General features: G+C 42.2%; 1 protein-coding gene across 2 annotated transcripts; it reads right to left on the reverse strand.

Moving 5' to 3' along the window:
- Positions 1-5,338: 5,338 nt before the first annotated feature.
- LOC108928693 (uncharacterized) lies at positions 5,339-13,411 on the reverse strand. 2 transcript variants are annotated; one of them, XM_018742750.2, is made up of 7 exons: positions 13,025-13,411; positions 10,403-12,067; positions 8,632-8,864; positions 8,354-8,463; positions 7,215-7,332; positions 5,691-5,875; positions 5,339-5,659 (listed from the first exon to the last, which is right to left on the reverse strand). In XM_018742750.2, exons 2-6 carry the CDS (start codon positions 11,928-11,930, stop codon positions 5,741-5,743), a joined length of 2,124 nt encoding a protein of 707 aa, XP_018598266.1. In that variant the 5' UTR covers positions 11,931-12,067; positions 13,025-13,411; the 3' UTR covers positions 5,339-5,659; positions 5,691-5,740. The 2 variants fall into 2 exon arrangements, with proteins under 2 accessions (XP_018598266.1, XP_018598265.1); XM_018742749.2 differs by having other exon boundaries at positions 8,354-8,864.
- Positions 13,412-14,739: the final 1,328 nt, after the last annotated feature.

A 14,739-nucleotide genomic window follows, 5' to 3' on the forward strand; every position in this document is an offset into this window, starting at 1 on the left:
TATCGCATCCACGTGTGGATACGAAACAGGGAAATATACAGTATAATTATAATCTATAATGTATGACTTTTGCGAAGGTCACGTCTCGAGAACTGGGCATTCCTATACAGTTCCCAAAAGTTTATGCCCAGTTGTTCTCGAGACGTGACCTTCACATCATCATTCATGTCATTTACTTTAGACAAACATTACCCGAGATAAAAAGGTTTATTCGTGTTAGTGCAACTCTTTTTAACTCTGTACACTCTTCGTTGCAGTGGGAAAAGGGAATTCCATCTGCAGAATTAGTGTTATTAATAAAAATTGTGAAGCTGGTGATTTTTTAAACTGAAGTTAACCCGCGGATGTTCCATGTGATCGGGAGCGCGCAGCTCGTCACATGACCGCTTGGCAAGACCTTAGAGTCGGGGCTGTGAGTTTGGCATAGGAACGTGGGGTACTAGTGTCATAAACCGGGAGCAAACATCACTGACCTGCTGCACAGCTGTCTTTTTCAACCTCACTGTGCACCAGTAGTAACGCTGATGCCTCATTTAAGATGGGCTGTGGGTTCGGACGTGGGTTCGAATGTGTCGCAGTAGTCTGTGCAGAGTCTGCATGTTCTTTCTCAGTTTCTGTGCTTGCGTGGGTTTCCTCCAGGTGCTTCCGGTGTTTTAGATGACTTGGTGTCTCTAAATTGCCCTTTTTGTTTGTGTGTGTGTGTGTGTGTGTGAGAGAGAGAGACAGAAAGGGCGAGATTGGTATTTCTCAGATTTTTGTTTTCTTTTCTGCCATACAAGCAAAATTTAAGAGAACTCTGACAATAAAGTTCAGTCAAATGTTATATAGGGATATGCTCCTGACCACCAGGATCCTGCACTGGACAAGCAGTTAATAATTATGGTTGGGTGTAAAAAAAAGGGTTACTGATTTGGTGGTAACCCATTGGTTATTGGTTAAACTCACTGTTTAACACCGTAGTGCACATGGCAGGATTGCTTACAAATGTCACATATGTTTAGAGTACAAAATTTGTTTGGGATATGTAATGTACAGCTAAAGATGCACCTAAATCAACTGTCAGTCTTTACATCTCTGCTTACTGTCAGCTGTTGAATTTGGCAAACTGTATTTTACTTGCAGGCTCTGAATGTCACCTGTAAACACATAACATTCTTGTTAAGACAGATACCCTTTTCAGTAAACACTATGGTACTGTTAAACATTACACCCTATTATCAAAGACGAGTTCATTAAAACCAGCCCCCATTGTTATTAGTTATTACTTGTTCATTGTTCAATAACATTATTAACATCTACATATAAATTCATGGGGGAGGTGGTGGTGCGGTGGGTTTGATCGGTGATCTCGCTGTTTGGCAGGTATGGGGTTTGAGCCCTGCTTTGGGTGCGCAGCAGTTCAGTGTTTCTCTGTGTGTTTGCCTCCCCCAGCATACAGAAGATGGCACTGATAACCCTCTTCTGTTCTTCCCTTGCCATGAAAACCACGCAGGTGGTCACTGTGGGTCAGGTTTTACTCGACAGCATCAACAACAACATACAGTATATATTCAGGCTGTTAAAGGTAGGGGGGCGCGGTGGTGCAGTGGGCTTGGTCAGGTCCTGCTCTCTGGTGAGTCTGGGTTTCGAGTCCTGCTTGGAGTACCTTGTGATGGCCTGGTGTCCTTTCCTGGGTGTGTCCCCTCCCCCCCAGCCCTACGCCCTGTGTTTCCAGGTTAGGCTCCGGCTCACTGTGACCCCGCTCGGGACAAGCAGCTTCAGCCAGTGTGTGTGTGTGTGTGTGTGTGTGTGTGTGTGTGTGTGTGTGTGTGTGTGTGTGCTGTTAGAGGTTTATTTATTTTTATTTATTAATAATTTAGAAATGCTGTTTTACTAAAGGTTAATTAAATTCCGCTGCAAGATTCTGTAGCCTTAGAAAACTTTGTCAAAAAAAATTTTTAATACAGATAAATAATTTTTAAAAATTTTATAAGTTTGTGGGAATTTCTGAAGAGAATTAAAATTTAGTGCTGCTTTAATAATAGAACTGGTATTATACACACACACACACTTTCAGAACCACTTGTCCCATACGGGGTCACAGGGAACCAGAGCCTACCCGGTAACACAGGGCATAAGGCCAGAGGGGGAGGGGACACACCCAGGACGGGACGCCAGTCCATCGCAAGGCACCCCAAGCAGGACTCGAACCCCAGACCCACCGGAGAGCAGGACTGTGGTCCAACCCACTGCGCCACCACACCCCCGGGACTGGTATTATAATTTATTGTAAATTTATTGTAAATCAAAAGCATAAATGAAGTTAATAGCCAGTAGCCTGGCAGTGACCCTGTCCCACATCTACACCCAAACATGCAGGGCTACATGGACAGTGCAGCTTTATGGACTATAACTGGTCCTTAAAAACTTTTCTTTGTATCTTTATTGCCTGCCCATGGTTACACTCTAAGCCTATAAAACAACAGTCATTAGAGAACCCAGCAAATGTTGAATGCTGTTGTTGTGTTAGGTTCACAGTGCTGGACCATGCAGTATCTACAGTCATTTACTCAGTTGCTGTACACTGTTTGCTTTTAATGCTTTTACACCAAGTTAGGACACCGGGTACATGTGCATGTTAAGGCAGTCTACTCTTGAGTGCCTGAGTACAAAGTAAAAGGGTTCTGACAGCTTCATATTGATGTTTGAGCCATTGCCTGATAATCATAAGATCCGGGTTCAAATCCTTCCTTCCACTGTAGTACCTTTGACTACTTACCCTGAGTTGCTCCAGTAAGAATGACTCAGCTGTGTAAAGTCGTAATATTTAGTGGCTTTGAGTACAAACCAAACATTTTAAGTTGCCTCAGGAAAAGTGTCAAATAAATGAAGAAATGACAATAAAATCATCTTTCTTTGATTATTCCTTCCGAAGACGAAGCCATGTGAATTGCTATTGTTGGCCAAACTAGAGATGCTGATTTTATATTATATAAGGAAGTATTACACGATAAAAAAGAGTATTTTGTATTGTACAAATGAAACAGTTACCAGCTTACATGCTACAGCTCTTTAACCTGTAGTGCAGGATTTGTTCCCTTCCGGAAAATGTATCTTCAAGTAAACAATGCTCAGGGTACAACCAGGGGTGCTGGAATGCATGAAGACACAATTACTCAAATTCCACACCTGATTTTTCAAAGTGAAATGAAGCAGGGGCTTCAGACAGATCAGTCTTGAATGTAATCAACATATTTTTAAAACTCTGTTGTGGATAAATTCTTGATGTCCAGTAGTTCCATTTTCAGCTGTCATGGTTTGGCACTTCTCTGAATATACTCTATGTATTTGTAGAACTGTTCAAAATTTAGAGAGGGGTGCGGTGGCGCAGTGGGTTGGACCACAGTACTGCTCTCTGGTGGGTCTGGGGTTCGAGTCCTGCTTGGGGTGCCTTGTGATGGACTGGCGTCCCGTCCTGGGTGTGTCCCCTTTCCCCTCCGGCCTTACGCCCTGTGTTGCCGGGTAGGCTCCGGTTCCCCGTGACCCCATATGGGACAAGCGGTTCTGAAAATGTGTGTGTGTGTGTTCAAAATTTATGGCAATTTCAGTTCACAATACAACAGCAGTAGGAAGAGTAACCGTCCTCAATTACTGAAGGTTCAGAAACTTGGCTGTTGAAAAGTTATAATATACACTTTCTCCTCATCTTACAAACACAGCTGAAACCAGAAATCTCTTCAAAACTCGCTTTTTTTTGTAACACAAAGGTCCCTTTTTCACTAAATTATAATGAGTAAAAACAAAAGAATACAGATTTCCCTCTGGAAAGGATCTGTAAAGACAAACAAAATACTTTGTAATGTACATATTCGTTCATTATCAATAATCAGCTAATGCAGGGTCCTGGCAGTTTGGAGCCTAACCCAAAAGCATTGCGCATACATTATGAACACGATGCCAGTCCTTTGCAGTTTAATATTTAACTTCAAGCTAAATTTACATTAAAAGTGGTTTAAAATGACTCTTAACAAATTAATCTCCACAACGTCCTTTTCAATCCCACTTGCTACATGATTTATCACTTAAGTGTGCCCAGTGTTTGTCAGCTTCTGGCCACTTCCAACTTTATTATCAATAGAAAGTATGAATTTTGATGATACAGACATCCAATTTATTTATGGGTAAGGTTCTGTACAAATCTTGGATATAGCTATAATGATTTTTCTGTACATTTTTTCACCTCAACAATTTTATTAACTTCAAACTGCATAAAAATTGAACCTATGATATTTGATAATGATGATACTTTCTATCCACAAATGCTTAGTCAGTGACAGCTGACAAATTTATCCCATAAATGTGTGCAGACTTTGTCCTCTTGGTATTGACCACAAAGACTCACAAAGCACATAAATTGTAAACGCTGTGAAAGTAAGCTGAATATAGACGGTCCCACACCCCTATTCTGTTTGAGTGCATTTTACTGCTATCTAATGGCAGGGTGCAGAAACACAAGTCTTCTTCACTGCAAGAGAGAAAAATTTTAGAAGCAATGAATTAAGTGAAAAATGTTTGCATCTTTGAACATGACACAAATAGAAGACGAGGCATGTTTCACAAGTAAGCTTCATGATGCACCAGTCTCTGAGACAAAAATGGATTGATCATTCATACCAATTTATTTATTAAATTAATCACAACGTTGATGGGTTTATTTTAGGTTTTGTTTTCATATCAACAATTTCAGAAAAAATATAATTTGTCCAAATTGCATTTTGATTACATACTGAATTGCTCTTTTGGTTTCGCTTTTTAAAGCTGGATTTACAAGTAAGTAACAAATAGGGTGACCAGAAGATAATGACACATCCGCTGTCAATTTATTCAGTTATGTAGCATTTTTAAATTTTTGAAACTAATGTTTTCAAAATGATATTCTTTCTGAGATGAGGAAATAAGCCTAATAAGAATAGAAAGTATTTTACTTGACAAGGTACTGGATTTAAATTTTGTACGTAAGACTAAGATGATTAGAAGACAGAAACCTACATACATAAATAGTTTAATTTTTAAGTGATCTAGTGCAGTGAACCTGTAACCCTTCCTAGTTTAAAAATTACATGGTGGTTGCAGAAAGCAAGAATAGACACAATGACATTTATGTTCTGTTTGGCAAAACATCACATGACAGGACAGCAGTATCTGATTTGTGTGTGTGTGTGTGTGTGTGTGTGTGCGCGTGTGTGTGTGTGCGCGTGTGTGTGTGTGCGCGTGTGTGTGTGCGCGTGTGTGTGTGTGCGCGTGTGTGTGTGTGCGCGTGTGTGTGCGCGTGTGTGTGTGTGCGCGTGTGTGTGCGCGCGTGTGTGTGTGAGAGTGAGACACAGAGAGAGAAGCATTTTTTGTTCCTGTTTAGAAAAGCACATCACTATGTATGTATTTTTACATGACGTATGAGAGCAAGCAAAAATTGGTCATATATTCCTGCAGACTGTTTTTAGACATGTACCCATCGTGTTGTAATCTGGCGGTCCCAAACCACATGTATGTGTGTGTGAAGAAAAAGAACATCGCTGTTCTGTTTTTCGCATAAGGAGTTTGTCATGAGAGAAGGATCTGTCTTCAGCAAGTGTCATTTGGATCACCCCCAGTGCTGTGTAGGCCGTCCATGTAAGGCCGCAGCCACCAAGCGTGAGGTGGCCGCAGCACCAAACAAAGCGTTTCTGCACCTGAAGTCGGCAGCGGTCTGGAATGGGTAGTCGGCCTATGCCAGGATGTTCTTGCTGATGGGATGAGACAAGCCCATCCTCCCATAACCAATGAGAGGAGATTTCTCACTCGTCATTGAGGCGCCCCGTGAAGAACTGTCACTGGCCGGTCTAGAGCTGTTGACGTGATTCTGCAAACAAGCAAGCGTTACATCACCAAATGCATTTGGATTGTACAGGAACTACACACACACACATCGTCTGAAACCGCTTGTCCCATGCAGGATCGCGGGGAGGCGGAGCCTAACCCAGCAAAACAGGGCGTAAGGCTGGAAGGGGAGGGGGACACACCCAGGACAGCACGCCAGTCTGTCACAAGGCACCCCAAGCGGGACTCAAACCCCAGACCCACTGGAGAGCAGAACCCGGTTAAACCCACTGCACCACTGCACCAACGCACCCCCCTGTACAGGAACTCTTAATATGAAAGTCCAGAACTCAGTGTTAGGGTTGTTTTGTGTGTTTAAGTGTTCCTCAGGACTAACATTTTTTGAGATACACATGGGAACAATTAATGTTTACTACTCTTAAATATGTAGGGGGTGTGGTGGCGCAGTGGGTTGGTCCTGGTCCTGCTCTTCGGTGGGTTTGGGGTTCGAGTACCGCTTGGGGCGCCTTGCGATGGACTGGCGTCCCGTCCTGGGTGTGTCCCCTCCCCCTCCGGCCTTACGCCCTGTGTGCCGGGTTAGGCTCCGGTTCCCCGTGTCCCGCATGGGGCGAGTGGTTTGGATGGACGGACTCTTAAATATGTGGGTCTGGGGTTTGTGTGTGTGTGTATACCCTTAAATATGCTAGAAACTAATTTTTTGGGTATTCGCAGTACCATGGGTGAATCTGTAAACTACTTAACATCTTTACAGTACTGATTCCAGGAAAGATTGCAAGATTTGGGGTCCGGACCAGGTAACATACTTTGAAACAAGATGATTTCCTTCATAATTTATATTACTCAAGAATGTCCATACTTGTATGATAAGCAAAGAACGGTAAATGGTCCAGGACACAGTAAGTAGTGGTTAAATATTTGGTACATCACTTCAATAACACACAGCTGCATAAATGGATTAAAGTTAAATAATGTAATCTACTGGAACTGCATGACATACAAGCAGCCTCTTGACAAGTTTATTTCTAAAAATAGATGTAAACAGTAAAGTGAAAGCTTGTGATACTGTATTTCCCCACAAGAGGGCGCACTTTGGTTGCGTTTACACAACTGTGCGCCACACATTACTGAGCTGGCCTCAGGTTCAATGACAACATTTTAGTTATGTCAGTATATAATATATTCTTTGTCCTTGTTTCTACTATGATTTCTTCTGCATAAAGAGTGAAAGGAGAGAAAAATAAAGCTATGTTTACTATTAAAAGTATTATGCTGTATTAACTAAAATCTCACTTACAGCTCTTGCTTGACCAATAGGCTCGAATAATAGTGAAGAAACAGAATGGTTGAGGTGTATCACTCACCTTGCTGCACTGGTCCAAGTGCAAAGAATTGAGAAGAAGTTTGTGAGAATGTGACTCTGTCCACTTGTATTTTAAACCAATGACTCTATTCACATCCTGCAGCTCGCCTAATAGGCCCCTATCCAAAGAGGAATAAAAAGCAAAAGTGAACGAACTGATACATTTCTAGGTCAATTTAACACACGATCCAAATTTGTTAAGTCAGAGTGAGACTGATGAAAAAGCAGGGGTTCCTCAAAATTCACACGCAAACATATTACACGCATTTAACATTCATTTATATGCCTATTCTTTCTGGTATGGAGGTCCAACAGTTGGGCTATTGTGTGAAACTCAAAGCTGGTGCTGAACTTGCTGTGAGCTGGCAGTTCTCCACTGGAGCCGCACGATGAGAAAATCCCCTGGCGTGCAGCTATTTGTCTTCCCTTAATGTACCGTAAGGCACCTCTCAGTTTACTGCAGTATGGTGTCTCCAAATGTGACCCTCATCTGGACAAATGATTTTGCCACTGAGATGACAACAATCAATGCTATTCTCACTAATGGACATACATGCTTATAGTAAACCTGCACAGGAGACTTCCGCAACATTGTACTTATTGTGCACTATGCTAGTTCCATTACATTAATAGAAAAACAATAAGCTGTGAATGTGGCTTGAAAAAGTGTATACATTTTTCAGACTGACCCCTCATTTTTGTCTTAATGACTATATGATCCGACTAAAACAACCTACTTCATCACTACCGCTAATGTGAGAACAAGCGCGCAAACACATTGCTAATTTACATTTAGTTGATGCTTTTCTCCAAAGCAACTTACAATTATTTACCCATTTATACAGCTGGGTGAATTTTACTGGAGCAATTTCAGGGTAAGTACTTCGCTTGAGGGTACTACAGCTGGAGGTGAGATTGAAACCTGCAGCCATTGGGTGCAAAGGCAGCAGATCTAACCAAAACACTACGAGTTTCATATTTATTTTCTGGTGGTGTGAGAGTGATTAAGATTCCAGGTTCAAGTCCCACTATGGACCCTACTGTAGTACCACTCGGAATTGTCCCGGCATATGACTGGGTACGGCCCTAAACTGCTGTGGATGAGCAAAGCACCAAAACGGCACTAAAATATCTGCATACCTGTTGTCTGTCGCTGGATTGCTCTGCACAAGTTGTCTAAGAGACATGATGCTGTCAGGATTGCAGCAGGGCGGGGATGTAGACGGGAATGCGTCTAAAATCACACCGGACTGGGCAGACATACAGACACCACAAGATGAGTATACTGTGTATACTGTACGCTCACTGAAACACCATCTAGCAGAAACGTCAACAGTAACCAATGTCCAATAATTGACTGGCATTGTGTGTTTGTGAATAAAATCTACTGGTGACGGATGATCGAACGAGGTACCGACCACATTGTCAGAGGTCTTTGGGGAAGGAAGGGGGTTCTTATCTTCCACAGCACTTGGGGGCCACCACTGTCCCTCTGGCTGCTTTGGAAGCTGCTCCTCTTGTCCTTTTCCCAGCTGGGGACCGACGTCATCTTGGAACGCAATCCACGTGTCCTCTGACTGGGGGAGCTGGCCTCCCCTTCCATCTGACAGCAAACTGACAGCTATACCCTCAGTGGCATAACTTTCTGCTACTGGACACAGGAACGGAACAAATAAGGAGTAACATTCAATTTCATAACTGTTTAACAGGAAAGTCTGGCAATGTCATTGAAAGGCCATATGCAGTGTTTGTTTATTAAAGCTGTCATTTGATGAACTGCACCAAATTAAAATTGGAAAGGGTTATTTTGTCACTTCCCACAACATTGCGTGTTCTGCTCGTCTGAAAGCACAGCTCTATGGGTAAGGAATAAGGAATGTTCAGTTCAGTGTTAGGTGATACTTCAGAGATACTAGGTAAGTGTAAGTTGTGTACATTTTCCAACATACGTGACCTTTGACATATGCCTGGTTTCACTGTATGCCATGTGCATTCATCTAACTCAGTCCGGGTGACGTTTGCAGGTTCTTTTCATGTTCGTGTGGATTTCCTGCGAGGGCTCTGGTTTCCTCCCACAGTTCAAAGACACGGGTTTCAGGTGAGCTGGTGACTGACTTTCTCATAGTGTGTGTGTTGCATTGCTCTTGTATACATGGCTGAGAGACTTTAGGGAGTTAAGTGCAGTGCATTTAACACTTCACCTGTGATAACTGATGGATTCTGCTGTTCTTTTATTGTTTTAATTTTTTTAAATGTTGATATTTATTGAGAATTGCTTTAAAGCTGCAATCGATATATCTTTCCTCTTTACTGTAAAGCACTTTGAAAAACTGTGTTTGAATGTGCAATATAAATTTTTTATTATTATTATTATTATTATTACACTACCTAACCAGGTAATTCTCATAAATCTGTAATCACTCACAAAGCTCATAATCCCTCTGCTGAGCTATTCATAAGGTATCAAGGGAGGGATTCTGTTCACTTTGCACGATGCCCTACATCACCAAGACACATATTTTGGATTGAATTGCCTGTTCTGGTGAGACAATTGTAGTGAGAGCTGACAACTTGTTATGTTTATTTCTGGGTACAAATGGGATTTTTTTTTTTGTAACTAGAAATCTGAAATGAGCCTTTGTTGTATGAGGGATGCCTGTTTGTGTGTGTGTGTATGAATACATATATATATATATGTATATTACACTGTCTATATGTATATAAGAGATAATATGGATATATACTTGTATGATATTGCATAATACTTGGACTGGAGTGATACAGTGATGAAGGAGGTATCATTGGTACCTTGTAGCTCCTTGGCTGTGGGTTTGAATGTTTTCTCTGTCTTCATTTTGTTTTCCTGTCGGCGCTCCTGTTTCTTTACACAGTCCAAAGACGTGTTTAAGATGAATTTTTGAGTGTGCAAATGTGTGCCTGAATACCTGTCCATAATTGTTATATGATGGACTGGCATCCCATCCCAAGGTGTACCCTATGAGTCCAAGATAGGTTCCAGACCATCGCAACCCTGCACTGGACAATCAGCCATTGATAATGAATGTATGAATAAAACCAGATGCAGAGAAACAATGTACGTGAACATCCTTTAGCCTGGCGGTGCAGGTGAATGCTACAATTTCGTATCAATGTGCTACCATTGAAAACGCTGAAGGGGAACAGACTTACCTGGACGTTCACTTTTATCGCAAGGCACTTGGTGCAGATCTTTGTCACTGTCCCAGGATGGATGATCTATTGCCTGTACAAACAGGCCAAAATCGTCATCCTGCTCCACATCGACACACTCCTCGACACTTGTTACCGTGATCTTGCATTTTTCCTGCTGCTCCGGCTCCTCCAACGTTGGCAGTGCTGGCATCCTACTTTCGACCTCAGTTTGCCACCTGCTTGGAAGTGTAAGGACCATTTTCCCAGCCTCTGAGGGTACCAGATTACAGCACACATGTGCAGCCCCAGAAGGAGCACTGTCAAGACCTCGTGAAGGAAAAATAGCTGACCTCATTCCTCCTTCCTCGCTGGAGATTAATAACAAAGCCTGCTTGTTTGGTTCTTTCACCACCCATTTTGCTTCCAACCAAGCTTGTACCTCAGAAATCTGCCCACTTTGTGTCTTACAGGAACTGGAATCAGCTGATAGCTCAGCCTGTTTAATCCCCAGTAGCTCTGTTTCCACCTTCTGGGGGCTCCTCAGATTTTTCCCACAATTCTCCTCGCCACTGGTGGAGCTAAAGAGACCTTGATGGACCAGTGAGCAAGGTCCACAACCTTGATCAACTGACCCAGTCTCCATACAGCTATGTCTCTCAGGGACATCAGTAGTAACCCATCGGCGTGGCAACTTTTCCATCATTCCTTCACTTGACCCCCCATTGCTCTTCTGGTTTTGCTTTTGAGGAATTTCAGACTCTGTGGTCTTCTTGGATTCAATCTTTGCCAAGAGATATTTCAAGGTCTCTGTCACACAAACTGCATGAACGTCATTCTTGCATTTCATGGAGGCTTTGACATCTCCTGTGCAGCCAGTGCTAGGCTCATCACTTTGGTTCCCCAATGAGTCCAGAAAGCAGCTGTTTGTGATTTCAGGGGACTTGGATTGAAACTTGTGCACATCGGCTTTGGCTGGATCTTCCCTGCCAACCTCAGAACTCCTTTGTCTCGAATCCAAATGCTCGGGCATCCTGCAGCTTTTGGACTCCGCGTCCACATTGTGTCTTGACTGATTACACTCTTTGCCTTTTTTCCTCAGACTTGCTGCTGCTGTGCTTTCAGCTTCATGATGTTTTGCACAGTTCTTCACTAGAGTATGTTGGAAGCTCTCAGTTCCTTGGGACTGGGACTCTCTGTCCTGCTTATCCTCTTGGAAGGTCCTTGTGTCCTGCTTAACAGTGTTTTTCGTCCTGGCCTTCCTTGGGCGTAGGTTGCCCAATGGGTCATTTGCATGCCGGGGTGCAATTCCACCCACCATTCTAAAACAGGGTGCTGGGTCTGCAAGTTTCAGTATAGGCTTTAGGTGCTGACCACCAATCTGGGTTTTAGTGCTTACCACCCATGTCCTAAAGCCCTTTACCCTCCCGAGGTCATGTAAGTGCCTGACTGAAGGGATATATCCTTCCACTCCATCCAGCAGGATGTCCCTGTTTCCACAGACCCTCTGCAGGCAGGGGTAGTTGTTATTATTATTTTGCTGGAACATACCTATGATGCCCGTAGTAATGGCTCACCTTCCCTGTGTTACTTTGTGAATGATCCTCACTGGCAATGATGATTTCATCTTTTTGTTTAAATGATTGTTTTGCTTTACAAGCTTCTGGATGCTCCTTACTGTCTTTGCTGCAACATGAAAATAAATATTGACTTTAGGCAAATCAAGGTTGTGGGAAGCTTGGAAAAGGTACACTAAACTTAAGAAGACAAAGGACATATACTGATATTTCCTCCCAGTTGTTGAGAGATACATAATATTTTTCCACCATTTTGCAGGAAAGGTGTAAATATATTCAAACATGGGCATGAGTATGACAGGTTAATGAGTGTAACAAGTGAGCTCGTTTTGTTATTTCCAATTTTTAGGATTCAGATGACAGCAGCGTCGATGATCCGCTCTGCTCACTTCAATCACGATGCAAAAGACAGTATAGTCTGACCTTTGCCGTTGAAAACATTGATAAAATTAGATGTTTTGTCGCATTTAGTCTACTTGGGCCAATGATAAGGTTACGTAGAGTAATTTATTTACCTCAATTCTCCCATGCCTTGACACCTCCAACAGCAAACTTTGGTTAAAAATACTGAAGAAACAGAGCTGTATTTTACCTTGCCTTATGTTAGACAAAGTGATGGCAATGCTCCTGCAGCAACACACGGCTCTAGGTGGACACACACATTGAGAGGGACACACCAGTGCGCAGTGTGTATTACTGCACACATGATGATGCAAACTGAACATGTGAAGGACCTGAATGCTCCAGCTAAAGATGATCCAGTGAGCGCATCAGTAAACGTATATCTGTAAGGGAAAAACGAAACGGCCCTGGCCTTGCAGAAGCTCGAGATTGTGAAGTGTAGCTCCTTGAGCCTCGCTTCAGCCCAACATACAACATACGAATGATGCTATATATATATATATATATATGCGATGCAATCACGGCTCACGAGGGGGCAGGGAAACATCCATCGGAGCATCACAGAACAGCAAGCAAATCGAGAGTCTCTCCGAGTCTATTCGGTTTGTATTTCGAGCGAGCGATAGGATGTGATAGAAACTGTCGCTTGCTGTTTTTCTCTTACCGATCGGGTCTGCATGATGAAGAACCGCAGCGTGCCGGGCTGCGGGCTGCGGATGGATGCGGTTCGGGTGCGGGTGCGGGGATCCCTTCTGGACTCGCTGCGGGTCCGCCAGTCTTTGTCTTCTGCTCTTCAGCCAGTCCCTCCTCGTTCGCCTGCATCAATTGTTGCCCATTTCCGCTCGCATTTCACCCTGCACCGTTTTTCAACGCCGGATACGCGCTGCTGTGCGTGTCTCAGCAGCGCCGATGCAGAATCGCCTCATGATGACAGCCTGCTCATCGCACCGCCTCCTCCGCCTTTAGGGGGCGCCGTCGCTCTGTTCCGAGGCGCGGGAAGCCGCAGCGGTGCTCGCGCGGCGAGCTCGCGCCGGAGTTTGAAGTCGCCGTGGTCAGTACTGCCGTGTGCGTCCTCTTCGTGTCCGCACTTTCCGAAGGAGCCTTCCTTCAGGTTCAGCCCATACCTGTTCAGCATGTTTTAAACCATAGCTCTGAGGGCTCTAGCTGTCGTCCTCTTACAGTGTAATACAGTGCAGCGTTGAATATTATATAAATTATGGTTTGACTGGGAGTCCAGCACAATTAATATTAATAAGGAGGGGAAAGTACTACAGTATCGTTCTTTTATAGCGAAGTGACGGATAGCTTCGCTACTGCTATGTTTTTTAAACTTTCCTTATATTTTTTTCTTTATATTTCTACGTACATCGTCTTTCCTTTCCCTAGCGATGGCAGTGACGTCATGAATGCAGGAGAACCCGGGCACAGTTGTGTGATGTTTATGATCATTGATGTGTTTGAGCCTCTCTTTTCCTTTATGAAGTAATAAGTATCTTTCTCTTTTTTCTTTAAATGGACAGCTGGGCAATTCTCAACCACTGAGGTGGTAATACAGAAAAACTACATAAAATAAGGCTAATTAAGTATTTATGCATCTAGATTAAAAGGCAATGTCTGAATCAGTATAGTTAGGCTATGGATATTTTTCATAATCTCATATTAAAAATGTTACATTGTGTTTCCAGTAATTATATCCCACATTTGAAGTATCACAAACCGTAAGAAAACAGAATTATAAATGAAACACATGATGATTTAGGATTATTAACTTTATTGTTGTTTTAGATACACAAAGTAAGTGATATTATAAACTTTTTTTTACATAAAAAGCAAATGCACTGAAAAATTTTTACATGCTGTAACACAAAACATATGTAAAAAAATACATAGATCTACTGTTAAACTGCTACTAAACCACGTGGAATCTGTTCCTTAGCAGTCTATTATTCAAGTTCACTTCTGTTATTAGATTTCAGTAAAATTCAACAAAATTAGTAACATACACATGCAAACAGATAAAATTCTCTCAAACTTTCAGTATTTGGAAGGACTACTGAATTATCACAGGACTCTCGCTTGAAATAAAACTAATAAATTACTTTTCCTATGTATTACCCATACATTAATTTTAAAACCTTGATATACAAAATTAAATAAGTTATTTTTATAGCAATGAAATATCAGTCTAATGCAGTTTACAACAATCTTTCTCCAATCAAAAGTGTACACCACAGCAAGTTATTTAAAATTAGTCAAAAATACATTCCGCCAAAGTAGCCCGTAATGATTGCAATTCACAAAATGATCATCACAAAAAATATATTAAAATAAATGCACAACCTAATTAAATGTTAATTTATTTAAAAAGAATGTAAACTA

The sequence above is a fragment of the Scleropages formosus genome, chromosome 10 (assembly GCF_900964775.1).
Source record: "Scleropages formosus chromosome 10, fSclFor1.1, whole genome shotgun sequence".
Taxonomy (NCBI): domain Eukaryota; kingdom Metazoa; phylum Chordata; class Actinopteri; order Osteoglossiformes; family Osteoglossidae; genus Scleropages; species Scleropages formosus.

What these genes read in the sequence shown, in the direction of transcription:
- LOC108928693 (XM_018742749.2), bottom strand. Translation starts at nt 11,930, where the DNA reads ATGTTCCAGCAAAATAATAATAACAACTACCCCTGCCTGCAGAGGGTC. An exon ending in CGATAAAAGTGAACGTCCAG is followed by an intron (nt 8,865 to 10,402) that starts GTAAGTCTGTTC and finishes TCCTGTGTCCAG; the next exon opens with TAGCAGAAAGTTATGCCACT. An exon ending in ACTTGGACCAGTGCAGCAAG is followed by an intron (nt 5,876 to 7,214) that starts GTGAGTGATACA and finishes GCTTGTTTGCAG; the next exon opens with AATCACGTCAACAGCTCTAG.